The following is a 20,260-nucleotide window of genomic DNA, read 5'->3' on the forward strand; positions in this document are numbered from 1 at the left end:
AATTGATTGCACTTACCAATTGAAAGAAATGCAAGATTATCCAATCAGGTATTGATGGCCTCTTACTTCAACCTAAATGCTAAACTTCCAGAGCTAATATCTCCTTTTGGAATTATTATTTTTCTTTCAAATTTCGCCCAAATATTGAAAACTGAATCTAATATCTATATAAAAAAAATTCACTTCAATCCAATTAACAAATTATTGAAAAACTTAGAAATACTCATAGACTCTCAAACTCTAATTTTTGAGACCTCAATCTAAAAATAACCTCATATATTTCAATCTAACTATTTTTTTGACCTCAAAATTTCCACACACATCTACAACCATTACATCAATACACTATTCAAAATTTACATATATACATATCATAGAACTCAAGAAATCTTTAAATTTATAAAGATATTTTAATCTTTTAAATTCTAATTCTACCAAAAATATCACTAATTTTGAAAATCCTTCAAAATCTCAATATTGATTTAAATGATATAAAACCAATGCTTAAAAATCTTTCTTCAAGTTTTCCCTCAAATTCCATTCTTTGATCTACAAATGAATCCTGCAGTCACTATATGGATGTGGTTTTGTGCCTTGAGGTCTGATTTCGACCTAAATTGATATTTTGTCCTCTTTGGATATTAATTTTAGGTAATTTGAAGTAATTTTTACTATCTTTCTATCATTTATCCTTATTTTTCTACTACATCTTTCTATTAGGCTCTTCTATAATAACATCCATAGTTTTATTCTTCACTATATAATCATATTATCAAACAACAAGACCACAAAAGATTATCAACAATCTGAATTTGGAGTGTTCAAATCCAGATAGATCTCTTCTTTTGTGAGTATATGACATTGATTAAAAATATACTATTTTATTTTGAATATTCATCTCATTTATAAAAATAAAAAAATAAATAAATCTATGTATGAAGTGAGAAATTAATGACTTAAGACTAAAATTCGGTTGTTTTTGTAGAAAAATTATAAACATATGATATTGAAAAGATACGCTTAGAATAAAGGCATAGACAATATATTCATCTAAAAATTGAATATCAACTGCAATTAATTGTTAAATTAATGATTAGAATTTATAAATATGATTTACAATGGTTTCATTGGATTTTATTTTCAATGAGTGTAATTTTCTTGAAGTGCATTTTGATGACACCATCTTTGGATACAAAATTTTTGGTCGATTCATGCCATATGAATTTTGTTGATGTACAACTCTCAATATGTAATGCCATAATAAGGTCCAAAATATTGTTAACTATTGCAAAATTTATCATATTACACTCTTTTCTATCAAATTTTTTTTTTAAAACTATTAACAAGAGGGCTATTGGAATGCCTATAATAAATTTAGTGGCTGCATGTTGTTGTTGGATTAGGCTCATCACCATGAACTACGTACCAAAGTTTCTCTACGTTAAAAAAGAAAAAAGAAAAAAGTAAATTTATTTTTTTAGAAATTAAACTATGTTCCATCAAAATTTCCGAGGTCTTGTGTGTCTGAAATGTTGAAATGAGTTGAAAGTTGAAATGTTCTGAAAAAACATAACTCTAACTCTGATACTACATGATACTTTGAAAGAGTCAAATCGAATTACATTTCCGCAAGATAAAATATGTTTAAGTACATAATCAAGAGTCAGCACAATTTTCCATCAATATTAACAAATCTGCAAGATGGTGGACCTTGAAAAAATACCGTCCACAACCGAAGTTGGATGATGCAAGGGCTGGAAGGAGGAAGCAAGCATTTCATCCACTGGGTGCGAACGTGATGTCGTTCCCGGGCAGCGGTGAAAAAACTTGTCAGCCAAGCACGACTGAGCCCGTCAAATCCAGGCGCATATATATTCATCCGGCACCAATTATTCATTTGTTCATCAATCGACATATCCATCCATCTATCCATCTATCCAGGTGGTAGTGTGAATCGGACTCAGGAGGGGAAGCAACAAAAGAGGGGGGCGGGGAGGGCGACAATCCGTCAACCTGCTTCTTCTTCGTCTTCTTCTATTTCGTTCGCTTCCTCAGGTCTGGGTCCCAGACGGGCTTGTGGGGTGGGGGTGGTCTGGTGTCGGGGTCGGAGGCTAGTCTGAGGAAAGGGTTGGGTTGTTGCGTGCACTATCTCGCTTGTTGTGCAGCAGGAGCAGCAGTCAGGCTCTGCAGCCAGCTCTCATGAGCGCCAAACCCTAGCGCGTCTCTGTCACCATGGCCGGCCAGCAGCAGCAGCAGCCATCCTCGCTTTTCGAGGCGGCGCTGCAGCAACAGCAGCAAGCTGATGCGTATACGTTTCTGGAATTGAACACGCAGGGGGACGACTACGAGTATCCTGGGTTTACAGCGGAGTCGTTGAGTAGCCAGGGACCGCCGCGCGGGAGCGTGGTAGGGGGTGTCGGGGTATGGACGGAGCCGGCGGGGGAGGATTTGGTGGGAGGCGTCGGGAGTCCAATTAGTGTTGGGGATGGTCGGGATTTGACCGGGTTGAGTGGATTGGGAGGAGGCGACGGTGTTGTGGACGGGAAGAGTGATGGCGGGCATGCTCCTGGTGTAGCGAGTTTGACGTCAGGGATCGGTGAGCTGAATTTCGAAGACGCTGGGGATGAGGACAGCCTCGACTATTCGAAGCGGCACCTGCCGGAGCATGCGTGCAAGTATTGTGGCATACACAACCCGGCTTGTATCATGCGCTGCAACGTGCCTACGTGCCGAAAATGGTTTTGTAATTCCCGGGGCAATACTTCCGGGTCGCATATTGTTAATCATCTGGTAACGTTTCTGGGCCTTTTGAACTGTCCATTTATGTGGCAGGTGGTCGTGTATCGGGTTAGGGTTTAGCTTCTCCAACAATGAGTTATTACTTGGTCTTTTATCATTAATAGAATATTTTAATTTGATTTTTATCCGCTTAGGTCTATGTTTTTTTCCTTCCTTTTAATTTTTTTTTAAAAAATTATTATTTCCCTCTCTATTCTCTTCTCTTTTCCGATTCAGGTTCTTAGATGGCGGGTGCACTGACGAATTTTAGGTTCTTTGGGTTTTCTAGGTTACATTTTGAATACGAACTTGTGATTCTGATCTGAGGCTGGAGCTTTCTTTGTTTGTGTAAAGTCTCAAAGGTTTATGGCCAGGTCTATTGAACGTTGTTTTCATTTGGAGTTGAAATTAGTGCGCATTTTTCCGCAATGTGCAAAGAGAGGATGTTTTGTACGTTATGCATAAATTCATTATTGCATTACGTGCAGTTGATCACTTTATTGCCCGTGTCTTCGAAGCTCAATACTTTAGGGTTTGAAATTGGTCCATTTTATGGAAAAGGGAGAAGGCATGGAAGTGGTGTTCTCAGATGTACCCGTCAACCTCTGGAGATTAAATGGTTGTTAGGGATTATGCATCTTATTTTAGGGAGGATGATTTTTCGTGAAACCAAGAGTAAACTATGCATGGGATGTAATTCTACCTTAGAAAGCCCGATTATGGATGTTCTTTTATTTGGTACGACAATATATGAGTTAATTGTAAATTTTTACAGTTATTTAATCTTCAGAGTTTATTATTATGTTGTTCATGATATTTTCTAGATTATACACCTTGAAAATTCTCGATGTGGTATCGATGACCCTGTTATCGCTACATCGTGGTCTTCGTCGCACTTATTCGAACGCTTGAAAATATTGCGCTACATATCAGCATATTTTCTCTAAGTACCGCAGTAAGTGGATTCTAAAATTGATCTGGTAGGAAACTGACTCGTACTTTTCAGGTTCGAGCCAAACACAAAGAAGTCTGCTTGCACAAGGATGGTCCGTTGGGAGAAACGACCTTGGAATGCTACAATTGTGGGTGCCGCAATGTGTTTTTGTTGGGGTTCATCCCTGCGAAATCTGAAAGCGTTGTAGTACTTCTTTGTCGTGAGCCCTGTTTAAGCGTGAATGGCTTGAAGGATATGAACTGGGACCTCACTCAATGGTTACCTTTGATCGATGACCGTTGTTTCCTGGATTGGTTAGTTAAGGTATGATTCTTGGGCCTCTACGAAAATGGATATTATCTATGCTTGAATTTTCCTTTTTTCCCTTTTCCTTTTCTTCTTTTTCTCCATTATACCTAGATGTTAGGGCATGTATTTCATTGGAAATGGGATGGTGATAAGCATTTTGTGGATATTTCTATGATTTAACTTGTATATACTCTTAGATTTCCTCACTTTCCGGTTAAATGTATTAGTATTATCATTATATTTCTCCGGTTTCCTCTCCAGAAAATGTTTTTTAATTACTTATACGGCGGCAGGTTCCGTCAGAACAAGAACAGCTGAGGGCACGCCAAATAAGCGCTCAGCAAATAAATAAGGTGGAGGAGCTTTGGAAGACAAATCCTGACGCCACTTTAGAGGATCTTGAGAAGCCTGGTGTGGATGATGAACCACAGCCTGTGGCACTCAAATACGAAGATGCTTATCAGGTTCGTGGACGGTTCGTTTTGTCTTCTTTGATTGCCTTTGCAAGTATACTGCAATTGATTTAGTCACTTCTATCTATTATAGATAGGTTTAGGAATTGTGGCTGCTGTTTTTTTAGTTGAATTTACGTGGAAATGTCTCTGATATTAACGTGCATAAATATGCAGTCATCTTTTTCTCAGTAACGGTATACGCTATCAACATTAACAATCAATCACCTTTTATTTATTTATTTATTTATTTATCTTGTCAGTATCAAAACGTTTTTGGCCCGTTGGTGAAACTGGAGGCCGATTATGATAAGGTATCCCTACTCCTTTAAAAAATACACATTGCTTTGTGTGTGATGTTTACAAGTCAACGTGATGACTTTGGATCGTGTTCCTAGAAATCAGTAATACTTGTAGGTTGTGTGTTGCTTCTTGTTTCTGGTATTTCATTGGCCATCATAATACCAACTTAGAAAGATCACGGTGATTTTGGAAGTCGTTAATTATAACATTTCTCTCATCGGTCCTCTCTGAATACCTATGTAGATCACATCAAGATTAATCATGTTTGGCTTTGAGACCCTTACGTCTAGCTCATTGGATGGTAGAGAATTTAGAATAGTCCAATTCTTTGTTTTGATGAAAGTTTTCATGTACGGTTTGCAGATGATGAAAGAGTCTCAAAGCAAAGACAACATAACCGTGCGGTGGGATGTGGGTCTCAACAAGAAGAGGGTTGCGTATTTCGTCTTCCCCAAGGTTGTTATTTCTATTTAATTAGACTTTGACCTGGTTCGGTCTTTACCCATTTTGTTGGTTTTTGAACTGATTGGGCTCATGTTGATTATTCTTCCAATGAACTCAATCGGTGTTGATTGTGGTAATATATGCAGGAGGATAATGAATTACGGTTGGTTCCTGGAGATGAATTGCGTCTGCGTTATCCGGGTGATGGAACGCATTCAGGATGGCAGTCTGTGGGGCATGTGGTATGTTACGCTGTTGGAATTTGCGGAGTTGGGTTTTTAGGCTTTTGTATTGCACTGCAAGTTGTCTGTGCAATGCATTCTCTGATTTCGATGTTATTGAACAGTATTACTGATGATGCTTTTCATGCAGATAAAACTCACGGCGCAAGAGGAGGTGGCTCTTGAGTTGCGCGCTAGCCAGGTTTGTGACATTGGGTTATATTGGTCATGAAGTGTGTTTTTACCGTGTCTATTTATGTCGATTTGGTCATTTGTCATTTCTAGTGTAGTATTAGACTTTCATGTGTACAGCATGAATTGTCCTTGTATTGGCTTCCTATGTGGCTGTTTGTCCTGCCCTTCAGTCGACTGATGAATCTTTGATCGCTCACTGAGTAGATGGTCACATCCTGTTAAATTTGAGTATTGCAGGGCGTACCTATTGATGTGAATCACAACTTCAGTGTTGATTTTGTCTGGAAAAGTACAAGTTTTGATCGGATGCAAGTGGCGATGAAGACATTTGCTGTTGATGAAACAAGTGTTAGTGGGTAAGTATCAGAAAGGCTCTGATGAAATTGTTTGGATTTGTTATATTATTAACTCATTATAGTTTCTATTACTTCCTCCACCTGTTGTGTGTAGTACACATTGTTTTGATTAGTAACGCGCACTTTATGTCTTAGGTCAACTTATTTAAACGCGATTTGGTCTGCAGATATATCTATCATCGTCTGCTGGGACATGAGGTTGAAATGCAAACTGTTCGGAATACACTGCCAAGACGGTTTGGAGCTCCTGGACTACCGGAACTTAATGCCTCACAGGTTTGACTGGATTACCTTAATCAGACGGCTTAGGGTAGTTGCACCCAAAGTTCTGGATTCGTATCAATCATAATTGAGCGAGTTGTGTATTTATTATATTTCTTAGAGGCTTTGGATCATGACTTAGGCCTAGTCTTTGTCCAATGAACTCACCATCACAATCGCCTTCAACACCTTGGACTCAATGAGTTAGGTTACAGGAGTTCCACATCAAGTGTGGATGGGGTGTGTTAGCTTGGTTCTCATTACAGATTGGATGCTTATGTTGCTTTGCAGGTATATGCTGTAAAGAGCGTGTTACAGAAGCCTGTCAGTTTGATTCAGGGTCCACCAGGCACTGGAAAAACAGTAACATCGGCAGCCATTGTGTATCACTTAGCGAAACAGGGTCAAGGCCAGGTAATGCTTTTAAATTTTAAATGTTTGGTTTTCATGATCAGACGCATTCAAGTAGTGTATGCGGCCCTTTATCGTGGTAAATAACTGAAGTGCGAGATCTCAACGAGAGTAACTAAGGACCCAAATGTCTAGGTTTTCTTTGGACCGCTCTTTTCCTTCTTCTTCTTCTTCTTCTTCTTCTTCTTCTTCTTCTTCTTCTTCTTCTCCTTTTATTTTACTTCAATATATTTTTAATCTTTTTGGATTAGTTGATAGAGGTAGTAGATATTAACTCTGTTCTTCATGCCTTGCAGGTTCTGGTGTGTGCTCCCAGTAACGTTGCCGTGGACCAACTTGCAGAAAAAATCAGTGCAACAGGTCTTAAGGTAATAGTTGTATTCCGCTATTTAATATCTACAAGTTAATTCGAAAAAAATGGTACAGTGGTCCGTTGTGAATATTTGTGAACTTATGTGACCATTTTTTTCCAGGTCGTAAGACTGTGTGCAAAGTCAAGAGAGGCCGTCAGCTCTCCTGTGGAACACTTAACACTTCATTATCAGGTGATATACAAAGCTATATCTGTTTGGTATTTAATATATTAGATGTTCACTTGAGTCCTGCTTAGTATGCAATGTCTGTTACTTGATGAGTTTTCAAGCTCGTTGAGGATTCTTCAATTTTGTAGTTTTAAATAAATTAAATTTTCATATGTTTGGATGATTACACAGGTTCGACATTTGGACACTACGGACAAAAGTGAGCTGCACAAATTGCAGCTTCTGAAGGATGAACTTGGTGAGCACAACTGGCCCTATTTCCTGCGTCGATTCATCTTCTAGAAAATGCATGATATCTGATGGACTGAGGTTTTGCTTACATGATGTATCTTTGGGATTTTGGCCCCAGTATTTTGGAGACATGAGCTTTTGTGGCGTTTGATAATTTAACTTGATCTCGAATATGTTGTTGACTATGTTGTTTTGTCTCGTAGGTGAATTGTCTAGTGCTGATGAGAAGAAGTACAAATCTTTGAAGAGAGCTACTGAAAGAGAGATATCTCAAAGTGCTGATGTGATCTGTTGCACCTGTGTTGGAGCGGGTGATCCCCGGCTTGCAAACTTTCGTTTCCGTCAGGTGTGCATATATTAGAACTTTTATTTATTCGTTTATTTAGTATCAATTTATTGGTCGGATAGAATGTTAAGCAAATACCCTTCTATGTTTCAAAGTTGCTGACCTAGTGGAAGTTTTTTTTATTTATTTATTTAGTGCAATTAAGGTTGTTTTTGAATTCATACAGAGCTCTCTGTGCCTTTCATGCAGGTCCTAGTAGATGAATCGACACAAGCCACAGAGCCAGAATGCTTGATTCCGCTGGTACTTGGAGCTAAGCAAGTAAGTTTATCCTGCAGCTTCTTTTTGTATTCTCAATTTTGCATGATGTTTTTGAGGTATTTTTAGTGTGGACTTGTAGAATTGACAAAGGTTACTTGTCAATCATGTGTGGGTTTTTGCAGTTGGTCCTGGTTGGGGATCACTGTCAGCTAGGACCTGTCATTATGTGCAAAAAAGCTGCTCGCGCAGGGCTTGCTCAATCTCTATTTGAGCGACTTGTTCTACTTGGAGTGAAGCCTATTCGATTGCAGGTGATTGCTACTTTTATTGTTATTGGTTTATTCGTATGCTTTAAATGTTACTGCTTAAGATCGATTTTTTATTTTTATTATTCATCTGAATGCCTTCTTCTTTTAGCTCACATTCAAGTCGCACAATTATTATCACATCTGAACTTTTATTTACTGTTAGGTTGGGTATGTCGGTAACGAGTTCTAGTGGAAGGGTTCTAGTGAAAGAGAGAAACATTTCAAGCATTTGATTTATTAGCAATTTGACCATCTTTGATCTGATTGCTGGTTCTACCTTTTTAGGTTCAATATCGGATGCACCCGAGTTTATCCGAGTTTCCATCCAACAGTTTCTATGAAGGGACACTTCAGAATGGAGTCACTACTAGTGACAGAATGCTGTCTCAGATTGATTTCCCCTGGCCTGTTCCTAACAGACCTATGTTCTTTTATGTCCAGGTAAACAGGCAGAAAACATGTTTTTCATTCGTACTTGCATTCGGCTCCGTTAGATGCTTAGTATCCTGTTGGTTCCCTTCGATACTTGAAGCTGTGTTATGCCTGTTCTTCGTTGTTAATTGCAATAATATCGGCGTGTTAACTTATATGTGTTGCTGTTGCTATCCAGATGGGGCAAGAAGAGATTAGTGCAAGTGGTACTTCATACTTGAACAGAGGAGAAGCTGGAAACGTGGAAAAGATTGTAACTACTTTCTTAAAGAGCGGGGTAGTCCCATCTCAGGTATGTCTCACTCTACGACCTATTGTTTCTATCAACTATTGAGTTGCTTTGAATGACAGTTCATGATAGTTTTAGAGTTGAGTTTCTTTTACCATTTTCCAGAGAAATGTATTGTTTTGTTATTCAGGATGAAACTTTTTAATAGCAGAAACTGCTTCGTATGCGATACCTCATGCTTGACTGGTAAAATTTTAATGGATGTTGGGTTTTGTTTGACAATTGAATAGATTGGTGTGATCACTCCTTATGAAGGGCAGCGTGCATACATTGTTAACAACATGGCTAGGAATGGCTCTTTGCGTCAACAGCTATACAAGGAAATAGAGGTATAATGCTTGCAGAGTGTACTATCCCGACAAACCTTCGTGATGTCTTCTGGGGTTTAAATTTTCTCGTGGCATCAGATTTCATGACTACGTAAATAATGATGTGTCCGTGGTTTTCAGGTCGCAAGTGTGGACTCCTTCCAGGGTCGAGAGAAAGACTTCATCATTTTGTCTTGCGTCAGGAGTAATGAACATCAGGTATGCTCAGTAATCAATAAGTTGTGATATAGTAAGTTTTATGCTCGGTAGTGAAGTTGACCGCAGTGCTTTGTGTATCTTGGCTAATTCTTAACTTTCGGATACAAAAGACCCTCTTGTCCTCACATCAGAAGTTGTTATTATAAGTTTAAGTAAAAGGTTGAATATTGTTTCAGGGGATTGGGTTTCTCAATGATCCACGGAGGTTGAATGTTGCCCTTACACGAGCTCGCTTTGGAGTCGTAATTTTGGGCAACCCGAAGGTCCTTAGCAAACAGCCTTTATGGAACACTCTGTTGACTCATTACAAGGTAAAGATCTTGGCTTTTCTTGTTCAGGTTCATTTTGAATTTCAATAAATAATTTGATGATTCATAGTCAAGTTAGTGCAAGCCAGTGAACTGAAACTGCGTCTTTGATAGTAGCACTTTTCATTCCCGCAAATATGCAAAGATATTAATCTGAAGAACTCAACCACTGGATTTTGGTGAACAGTTCTTCCAGGAAACTATTGTAGTAGTACTGAGGTGCCATCCTGATCTAATATTTCTGTCTTGGTCATTTTAGGACCATGAAGTGCTGGTGGAAGGTTCGTTAAACAATCTGAAGCAAAGCATGGTTCAGTTCCAGAAGCCTAAGAAGGTTTATAATGACCGTCGTGTCTACCCTGGAGGAGGTGCTCCTGCCTTGGGTCCCGGAGAGGGTTTTGTTCCGGCAGCTACTGCAGTTGCTGCAACTGGAGCTCCTGTCAACGACCGTCGACATGGTCGAGCTCGGCCGGTTGATGGGCGAAATGGTAATAGCTGATGTCATTTGCGGAAGTTACTGTCACAAATTAGTTTAACAGGAGGTTGTAAACTTGTTGAAATCACACGAATTTTGAATTATTTATGGTTTTCTTATTTTTTTGGCTGAATCATGCAGGAGGTGGATACGCGCCATTTGGTTCATTGAGCAATGGTGGAGCTCAGAAGGGACTACCACCTTCTCATGCCGGCCTTCCACCATCTCGGGGTGTTCCACTTACAGGATTCCCAAGTACACCTCTTACTCAGCCTTATGCAATTCCCTCCAGGGGTGGCATGCATGGTCCAATCGGAACAGTATCTCAGGTCCCACAAGCAGGCAATCGTGGCTTTGGGGCAGGTAGAGGTAGCACCAGCGGTCCTATTGGTGGTCATTTGTCACATCATCAATCCTCACAGCAACAGGGTGCTCTTGCGGATGCCTTTGGATTTGGTGGTCTTGACAATCCTGCTACTCAGGCCTCCCTTGGTGGTCCAATGATGCAACAGGGGATAATGACCCAGATGCAAACACAAACCCTGAGTCAGAACTTGCGGGATGGGTTCGGTCTTGGAGGCATGTCTCAGGATTTCTTTGGAGAGGATTTCAAGTCACAAGGATCACATGTTGGGTACTCCGGCCAGGAGTTTGCGACACAAGGGGGTTTTGGGATGGATTACTGCTCACAAGCAAATCAAGGTGGATACGGTGGAGATTTCAACACTCAAAATTCACAACCTGGATACTCACATCAGTCGATTGGAAACGATTTTATTTCACAGGTATGTATCAGAAAATTTAACATTAATGTTGCTTCTGCAGCTGATCCCTTGATCAAGCTTTTTATGCTTTGTTGGAACTGGCATGTGAAAGTTGAACGGGCTAATAGATTTGCTGTAGTAATGCAATCAAGTTTTTTATCTGACATTTATGAATGGGTTGTATTCACAGGACTTTTTAAGTCACGCAACTGATGGATTATTTACTCAAGGAGGTTTCAATGACCGTACGCAGGACCTTCCATCTACCCAGAATCACTATGAACTTGGGAGTATCCAATCTCAGGTATGTGTAATGTGTAGCCTTCTCTATGGAACATGAGGCTTCTGTTGACGTCATGAGCTTGCAATTATTGATACTCAAGATTTTAAATTATGGAATTGTGTATTGCAGGGTGGAATGTATACACAGTCTTTCACGCAGTATTCCCAACCTCATAATCCCCAACAGCAGCAGGCTGCTCAGCGCCGCTTCAATGGCTAGCATTATGGAGCAGTGGTTTGCGTGTCTCCTATGGACTCCAGCACCCTCAAAATTAAGGATATAGAGAAGCTATTATGAGCCCAGCTTCTAGCCTTACCCTGGCTCTCTCTGGCTTGGATGTATGCTTTTATCATCAGTCATAGATTTACATAAACACGTGCAGGAAAGAGAACAAAAGTTGTTAACAGGTCAACGCACTTTACCACTGTTTGACTGACTGGAATTCTCTGAAGATGAAAGGCATATGAAGAACAAGAGAGCTACACCTATTGATGGATTCGAAGAGGTGGACCTGAGTGAGTCTGAGGACCCAGTTCAGTGCTGTTGGAACAAGGAGTTTCTAAATTCAATACATCTAAGCAAGGCGTACGAGAAGGGAAAGCAGTCTGGATGACGCATGATGGAAAGGGAATGAATTGGGATGCTCTTGGAAAGGCAGTCCATGTTCTGGCCTTGTCGCTATGAGTTTCAACCTAAAATGTTCTCCCTGCTCCCGACAACATCATTTGGATGCAAGGCTTAAATTTCTTCCTGGGATAACTGGACTGATATCCTAGGGGATGAGCATTCACCTAAACTGCCATGTTTGGAATCACCAAAGTTCACGGAAGCGTGTGCATATATCGTATTCTATGGAGCTCTCATGATAAATGCGGGGACATCGAGACTTGACAACCGGAGATTTGTGGGAGCATGGTTGGTGTCTAAAAGATTTCAGGAAATTGGCGATTTTATGTCGTGCATGATGGGTGCACTGTGCTCCTGTGTGACGAGTGTAATGTCCTAAATTGCGAAATGCCTACAATCTGAAAAAAGGATCTTTTAGACAGAACGATTAACCCGACAAATGTCCTGTAAGAGCTTGGTGCTGGAGGAGCCGATCAGGTTGGAGTTCGAATAGTGTGCATGCCTCTTGTGAATAAGAGTAGTGCTCCCAGGGCAGCAGTTGTTGACGTGGGTAGAGCTTGCTTCGTGGGACGGCAATGTGACTCATAGAGGTTCCTGCTAGTATATTGCCCAGAAAAACTTTTGACGGAGTGCTCTGAAGTATAATTGAATTTGGCCTAGTGGCGTAATAATTTGTTTTTCTCTTATTTTGGTTTTTGTAGGAGTCCCTACATATTATTTTCACATTTAGAGATACATCAGGTGCTTGTTCCTCGTGAATGTGGTATAATTGTAGATCCAGATATAGTAGTCTGGAGCGTCTTAGTGATCCCTTGTCTACATTTGCAACAGTGACTTGCACGTTTTTTCAACACAGGGACACATGTTTGCAGCTTTATTATTTCCAGAATCTCACCACTCGGCTTTCTTTGCCTTTGGATTTGCCTCGTTGAGGACTATTTTGTGTTCATTCTCAGCTTTGGCTGCCTTTTAATTCGTCTTAATGCAGTAAGACTTGTTCTGGGCGCGTTGGTCAGTTATTGGTCGAGTCTTATGTCAATGATAGTGCGTTTTATAAGGTTTCTGACTGTTGTGACGTTATACTCAAGCACTTCTTTGGTATCCAGTAAGTAGCGAATTGTGCAGTGAATGCAGGCAGGTATAGATTCAGTCCCACTGTTTGTCACTTGGCTGCCCACTAATACTTGGAAGGAATGTATTTTATACAAAAGTCCTAACAACTCATACAAAGATTTGACATTTTTCAATAAAAATAATTTGATACTAGCCAAAAAGACATATCTTAGATTAATAATATCTTACAAAATTATAAAATATTTCTTCATATTTTATCTTTACACACTGTCTTGTTAATAAGATCTTAGATCTTCAAATTTTCATCTTAGGTCCCTTAGACAAATGACGTTGATATGGACAAGATGAAACCAAAGAAAAAGGAAAACCAAAAAATTAAAACAAAAACAAGAAGTAAGTGGTTCTTGTGTTTTAACTTTAATCAGCATTAATTCAAATTTTTGAATTAATTTGATAATTACATTAACTTGATATAAATATATATACATTTATTGAAGTCAAATATTTATAAAGACCATTTAAATATGCATATATGAAAATAAATAAATAAATCCAAAAAAAAATATTTAAGTAATAAAATATAATTATTATCATCTTTAAATTATAAAAAAATTGAATCTTATTTTAAATATTTATTCCTCAAAGAAAAATAATATGTATTATTTTAAGACCAATGTGACTTATAATTTTTTAATGCAAGATTATTGATTTAAAAAATATTATTTGTATTAAATTAATTAAATTGATACTAAAAGGTTGTTAATGGTCCAAAACTTCTAAAAAAAATATTCTTATACACAAATGCATTATATGACATGTGTGATAAAACTAATATTCTTTAACATAAAATAAAATATTTAAATTTTGATTTTTAATTTGTGTATATATTTCTAGAGGGAGAGAGAGAAAGAATACTACTAATGCCACCTTAGTTTTTGTTATTTACACTACAACTTTATGCAAACTTCAATCAGATTTTAGTCAAAAAAACTTCTACTACTACCACAACCATGTCATCATGATTTAATACATATATTACAAATATTGTAATGTTTTAATTAGAATTAAAAAAAATCAAAGAAACATGTCAAGTGGGTGGTGGATTGTGGTAGTAGTAACAAAAACCATGGTAACATTAGCAATGCCCTATATATGTATATTTATATATTTTAAAAAATTATATATATATATATATATATATATATAATGTCTTCTTGACAAAAATAAGGTATAGTTTTATTTATTATATTTAAAAGATACAAAACATGTTAATGGATTTAAATATGGAACCTCTTTTGCAACTTGAAATATTAACAAAAAAATCAAACAAAATTTCCATAGGTTTTGAAACTTTCTTACTTTCATTCGAAGTATTTAAGAATATATATGTATATATATATATATATATATAAGCTAAAATAAAATACATAGACATCCAAGGTGTACGTTTAAGATTCATGGCACAAGAAGAGAAGGTGTGAAAGGACACTTCTCAATCCATGAAGAATTAGGGTTCTCCAAAATTCAGGTAAACCATCTCGCCGTGGTCTCCAAGCTCTCAAGCACGAAGGAACAAGGGAACAAGTGAACCAATCAAGAAGACGTGGAATAGAACGCGGAGGGGGAGTTCCCAATCGGGGAACGAGGAGGTCAGCAACGGACGGCCCAGATCGGCGACAGAAGGAAGCCCTAATCGGGCATAGGAGGCTCGCGGAGAGGGCAAGAGGGCAGCAGGGCGTCGAAATCGGTCTTTTCCTAGTGCATCGATCGATTCGTGCAAGTGTAGCTCGGAGCCTCGAAACGATCAGCGATGGCAACTGCTGCAGCTCGCCCTCTGGTGACTGTTCAAAGCGTCGACGGGGCTGAAAAGAGCGCCCAGACTACACTGCCTGCTGTTTTTCTGGCACCAATTCGCCCGGACGTTGTCGCCACCGTGCACACTGCTTTGGCGAAGAACAAGCGGCAGGCGTACGCCGTGAGCTCGAAAGCAGGGCATCAAACATCTGCGGAATCATGGGGCACTGGTCGCGCTGTGTCCCGTATCCCCAGGGTTCCAGGAGGCGGTACGCACCGTGCTGGACAGGGTGCGTTCGGAAACATGTGCCGTGGTGGTCGCATGTTTGCGCCCACGCAAATTTGGCGCCGCTGGCACAGGAAGGTTAACCTAAACCAGAAGAGGTACGCAATTGCGTCCGCATTGGCTGCGTCCGCGGTCCCCTCTTTGGTTCTTGCTAGGGGTCACAAGATTGAGCAGGTTCCTGAGGTGCCGTTGGTCTTGAGCGACGGCGCTGAGGCTATCGAGAAAACTTCCGCGGCTGTGAAGTTGTTGAAGACTCTCGGTGCCTACACTGATGTTGAGAAGGTGAAGGCCAGCCACGCAATTAGGGCTGGCAAGGGTAAGATGAGGAACAGGAGATACGTCTCTCGTCGTGGGCCTCTTGTTGTATATGGTACTGAGGGTGCCAAGCTTGTGAAGGCCTTCAGGAACATTCCTGGTGTTGAGGTGGTTTCTGTTAATCGTTTGAACCTTCTCCAGCTCGCTCCAGGTGAGACGCTAGATTAGATCTCTTAAGTCCTCGAAGGATTCTAAATGAATGTGCACAAGATATGATGTGTTACTATGATATCCGAACGCAATGCCATGATTAACCATTTGAGTCAGTTGTCTTTTGTGTTGATTCTGCTCCCTTTGTATGTAGTGCTCAATATCCCGAATCTACACGGTTCTCAAGCTCTGGCTTGTAATATATCATAAAGTAATCGAATATTGGTTATGCACTCACAGGTGGTCACCTTGGACGATTCATTGTCTGGACCAAGTCGGCTTTTGAGAAATTGGACGATATCTTTGGCACCCAAGAGAAGAAGTCCCTCCTCAAGAAAGACTACATCCTCCCCAGGAACATCATGGGTAACCCTGACTTGGGTAGGATCATCAATTCTGACGAGGTCCAGAGTGTCGTCCGTCCTACCAAGGTCGACACCAAGAGGCGTGCACTGAAGAAAAATCCTTTGAAGAATTTGGGAGCTCTTCTGAAGCTCAACCCTTATGCCAAGACTGCCAGGAGGATGGAGCTTTTGTCTCAGGAGAGACAGGCGAAGGCGAAGGTCGAGAAGTTGCAGAGCAAGAGGAGTCAGCTCAAGGTACCCTTTACTTTTTGCTCATAGTTTGTTTTTCAAAATCCTGATATTTTGTACATGTTCTCCGAAGTGAACATGGACAGATTTGCCCTAATTTCGTTTTCCATCGTACGAAGTACGTAGAATTACTATCGTAATTGAAGTTGTACACATTACATTTCTAGGATCACGTACGGGCAGACTTTTGGCATTAGTCAATCGTTTGCAAAATAGTTTTTAATTATTCATTATTGGAAGTATTTCTGTGTCTAGTATATGTCCAGCTGCCGCTTGCATCTAAAGTGATGTATTCTTTGTGCAGCCCGAGGAGAAGGAGTTGATCAAGAAGCAGGGGGCTTCATGGTACAAGACCATGGTTTCAGACTCAGAATACACGGAGTTCGAGAACTTTACCAAGTGGTTGGGCGTTTCTCAGTAAATAGATTATTGATAGTTGCTTTTCGCGTGTACTGGACTTATTCGATGGAATCTTTCTCGGTTTCTCTTGCTCGAGTAGAGGCTCACTCGATTATAAACTGTAAGCGTGTCCTTTTAATGAGATTAATCCGGCTTGTCAATCTGTTCATTATCTGTGCTTGATCAGTTATTCAGCGTTCTGCTAGTGTTCTGAACTAATATTCACACGTATGTAGGTGTAACTCTTTCACGAGTACAAGCAGTTTCTACTTTGCATGTTTAATATACCTGCGAGTTCCCTCATATCCCGAATGCAGATGACAGAGACATGGTTTTGAGGAGCGAGACAAACTTTTAAGGGATATTTTTGGTGGAGTTTTTATTGCATCTTTGGTGTTATGGACTAAACTGATATTAATGAACCATAGCAAACTATGATTTCATTCGATATGTTTCGGTGTCACTGTGGCATCCATCTGCTCAAGCCTACCTGGCTACTATGTCACTTTTGTTTACGCTGTCTTTGTCAGGCACTTCATGGATATTCGGCAGTCTATCCAATATACGTGGAAGATTAGAACTGGGGCGGAACTAGAAAGTTCTGGTTTATCTCTGGAATACATTTTCCTGTCTCGTTCAAGTTATTCGAGGATCTATAACTACCTCATGTTGCCGCTTGACTTGTGTAAGATTTTGAATTTCAGCTTCAATATTCGTAGGGCGATTCTGGTCATACGGCAAACTCTTATGAATTTTTCGAAAGATTTCAGGGAGGCCAATTTCTGTTGATGTGTCACCTAACCTCTGCATTGTGGGTCATTGCCCTGCTAGAAAGTCATGTGACATATTGCAGACTACGATGTCCTCCCATGTATGCAGATTTCTCCAAGCTTCCCCGCGATCGATGCCACAGTTTAAACACATACCTTGCAGGTTATCTTTGGTCAACCTGATCACTAGGGAAGCCTGGTTCGAAACGTGGGCTCGTGGACAGTGATGAAGAAAACTCGGGATGTCTTAGCTAATTGTTTTCAGGGTGTTTCAAATGCTTTCCGATTCCGCTGAGCATCCATGTCTTTTCAATACACCTGAAAGATACCCATAACCTCATGACTTTGCTTCTCTTAAACCCCAATCAATGGCTGTCTGAGAAGGATAGAGAAGGTACACAAAGTCGTTGGCAATAACTGTAAGTAACTCGATCAGCCCATAGATTCATGTTGATTTGTTCTGAAATTGGCCTACCGCCATTTATGAAGCAAACTCTCAAGTATCTTCAGCAAGAACTTTATTACTCTCCTCACCTCTCTTGCTGTCCTAGCCCTTCCCATGACAGATTGCATGAGATAGTTGTCGGTAGTGCGTAGTCGATATTTTCCTTTTGTGCTCATGGTAGACTGATTATCAGGCGTGAGTAATAATCCTATTGGCTTTGTACACGCTAGTTAGAAATCTGCTTAACATGATTTTGCACCAGCTTATTTTCTTTTTATTTTTCCCGCAAGGAAAATGCTAATATTGATATCGAGCGTTGAGGTACGCGAATGGATGGTGAATTATTAGAGGTTATTGTTGTAGATATTAGGTCTTTGACAGAGTCACGGTGTTAGTTTCTATTTATTTGTGTGATGTATCTGGTTGGAGTGTGTTATCTCCCCTAGACGCGAGCATTTCGACTAGCAAAATTATGGGAGCGCTGATCGCGGTGGTTGCAACGGTCCCGTTTCCGTGGATGCTATGCTAGTGAACATTGTGAATGCCGTCACTCTGGAGTTGAACCTTTTGACATAGTCTACAATTGTTTCTCACATTACTTGGTGAGAATCCTTTCTTCAGATCAACTACACGAAGCCCTGGATCTTAACCTTCAATCCTGAGTCATTCTGAAAGCTTTGTGCCCTCTGATTAGACGTCATTTGCATTTCCTCTACGTTCCGTGTTACCATCAGTTAATAAGAGCCTACTACGGCCAGTTTCAGGAATGATAGTTCAACTCTCTTGGATAGTCCAAGATGTGATAGGGTCATATTAATTGGATTCCTGGGCCCGGCTGGACTTTGAGATGTGAAACGAATTTGGAGTTAACGGCCTGGCACTCACTTGTGAGAGACGTTAGAAACTACCGGTTGATATTCAATTATGAAAGAGCCATGACGTCTAGCTTTGAACACAGTAGCACAGTAATGGGAGATGGTAAAGCTATGATTGAGAGCCTACAAAGCACAATAATGACTGAACAATTTGATGTGCAGATAGAGTGACCTGTAAACGGTACACCTCACAACCAGTTAACGCAGTAGTCAATGCTAAGAAATAGCCTCTCCTTTCTTCACCCAACGCAGAAAAACAAACAAAGTTTGCGAAAAACTGCACAGCCTGTTCAAGGTTATCATCGCCCAATAAGTTCTCGTGTAATTCAACAGTTTCTTTTCCGTAGGTGACGGAAAAAAGTTGCTCTCTATCTACTCAGAATCCTATACTAATCTTCTTTCTCAAATGTGTTCCATCTTGAGGTTATATAATGTCTGGTTGCATAGTTTACGGGGAGCAGGAAGTAAAGTCAACGTGGATGGATGGGTCTGAGTGGGTCATCTTCACAGGTGATGTTTCTATTCATGCAAATCCTCAACATGGTAAATTTAAGCAGTAAATTCTATTCGGGTTGAAACAAGGTTGACTTTATATTATTGGGAATAAAGGTTAAATCGTCGTTTTCCCTTGAATTGGGAAAACGACATAGGGCGGGGTCGAACTACATATTTTTGGCAAAATTAGCGACCGCTATTACTGGACGATGCAGCAAGTTGCTGGTCTCGTAAAAAGTTTCGTTTCATGCATGGACCTTTCAGAAAATCTTGTGTTTCGAGCTGTAAAATACAACTTACAGGAATGAATAGTTGAAACTTGCTAATATCATTTAGCCTCTTATCCTCACTCAAATCATTATGTGAAAGCTTTAAAACTATAATTCCACGACGTCCCTTGTGGGAGTATTTCATAACCAGAACCCAGAACTTTGCCTCCTGGAACCATTTTTCTTGCTGCAGAAGGTTTACAACTTTTGGTGGAGCGAATGCGTTGTGAAAGAAACTCTCAAACTGGTCTTTGAAACCTTGAAGTTATGGAGGGAAACGTTGTATTGTGAAGGGTTTCTTTGGGGTGTAAGACTTATGATTCAAGCAACAAAAGTGCACAAACATTATACTTCTGCCCTAAGCATTTCCTTGGTCAATGTCAGATCGGCCATGAGTTTGCTTTTAGTGGCAATTCCCACTTCAAATCTCTGAATGAGCATGTGCAGCACACACAACTTGGAATGATGCATCTCTACCCATGTGGGCAGGTTTATCTATCCACCAATAAGAGCAAATCTCTATTTCATTCAATGAATGCATAAGCTGGGAAATAATATTTGTAAGTGTATATAAATGTATATATATATATATATATAGAGAGTGTTGCCATTTCCACCACAACTTGCCCTCCACCACATGCCACCATGATTTTTTTGCTAATGCCACAAGCTCCTCTAAATTTTGAGTTGCACACTTTTGCCAACGTCATTATCAAAACTAATTGAACCATGTGACGTTGTTGGCTTCTTAAAATATTAAAGTATGTACGTACACTTGCAGAAAGTCTAAATATATTT

At 39.8% G+C, this 20,260-nt stretch overlaps 2 protein-coding genes across 3 annotated transcripts; both read left to right on the forward strand.

Annotated features, from left to right (window-relative positions):
- Positions 1-2,109: 2,109 nt before the first annotated feature.
- Positions 2,110-12,935, forward strand: LOC112275803 (regulator of nonsense transcripts 1 homolog). Of its 2 annotated transcripts, XR_016500182.1 has the most exons (26): positions 2,110-2,790; positions 3,785-4,036; positions 4,315-4,485; positions 4,737-4,787; positions 5,140-5,232; positions 5,367-5,462; positions 5,593-5,643; positions 5,874-5,992; positions 6,160-6,268; positions 6,545-6,667; positions 6,961-7,032; positions 7,138-7,209; positions 7,378-7,444; positions 7,641-7,783; positions 7,973-8,044; positions 8,167-8,295; positions 8,578-8,733; positions 8,903-9,016; positions 9,244-9,342; positions 9,463-9,540; positions 9,717-9,851; positions 10,108-10,336; positions 10,465-10,578; positions 10,836-11,108; positions 11,278-11,391; positions 11,500-12,935. XR_016500182.1 is itself a non-coding variant. In XM_024506454.3 (25 exons), exons 1-25 carry the CDS (start codon positions 2,233-2,235, stop codon positions 11,587-11,589), a joined length of 3,837 nt encoding a protein of 1,278 aa, XP_024362222.1. In that variant the 5' UTR covers positions 2,111-2,232; the 3' UTR covers positions 11,590-12,935. The 2 variants fall into 2 exon arrangements, 1 of the variants encoding a protein (XP_024362222.1); XM_024506454.3 differs by having other exon boundaries at positions 2,111-2,790; positions 10,465-11,108.
- A 1,896-nt stretch (positions 12,936-14,831) lies between these two features.
- Positions 14,832-16,769, forward strand: LOC112275957 (large ribosomal subunit protein uL4). The gene is made up of 3 exons (XM_024506789.3): positions 14,832-15,617; positions 15,857-16,215; positions 16,514-16,769. The coding sequence occupies exons 1-3, from the start codon at positions 14,882-14,884 to the stop codon at positions 16,628-16,630; spliced, it is 1,212 nt and encodes a 403-aa protein (XP_024362557.1). The 5' UTR covers positions 14,832-14,881; the 3' UTR covers positions 16,631-16,769.
- The last annotated feature ends 3,491 nt before the right edge of the window (positions 16,770-20,260 follow it).

This window comes from Physcomitrium patens, chromosome 23, assembly GCF_059467195.1.
Source record: "Physcomitrium patens ecotype Gransden chromosome 23, ASM5946719v1, whole genome shotgun sequence".
NCBI lineage: Eukaryota > Viridiplantae > Streptophyta > Bryopsida > Funariales > Funariaceae > Physcomitrium > Physcomitrium patens.

Excerpts from the sequence above, each read along its gene's own strand:
- LOC112275803 (XM_024506454.3), top strand. The coding sequence starts at position 2,233 with ATGGCCGGCCAGCAGCAGCAGCAGCCATCCTCGCTTTTCGAGGCGGCG. Across the intron at positions 8,734-8,902 it reads CTATGTTCTTTTATGTCCAG|ATGGGGCAAGAAGAGATTAG; the intron begins GTAAACAGGCAG and ends GTTGCTATCCAG. Across the intron at positions 11,392-11,499 it reads TTGGGAGTATCCAATCTCAG|GGTGGAATGTATACACAGTC; the intron begins GTATGTGTAATG and ends TGTGTATTGCAG.
- LOC112275957 (XM_024506789.3), top strand. The coding sequence starts at position 14,882 with ATGGCAACTGCTGCAGCTCGCCCTCTGGTGACTGTTCAAAGCGTCGAC. Across the intron at positions 15,618-15,856 it reads CCTTCTCCAGCTCGCTCCAG|GTGGTCACCTTGGACGATTC; the intron begins GTGAGACGCTAG and ends ATGCACTCACAG. Across the intron at positions 16,216-16,513 it reads GCAAGAGGAGTCAGCTCAAG|CCCGAGGAGAAGGAGTTGAT; the intron begins GTACCCTTTACT and ends TTCTTTGTGCAG.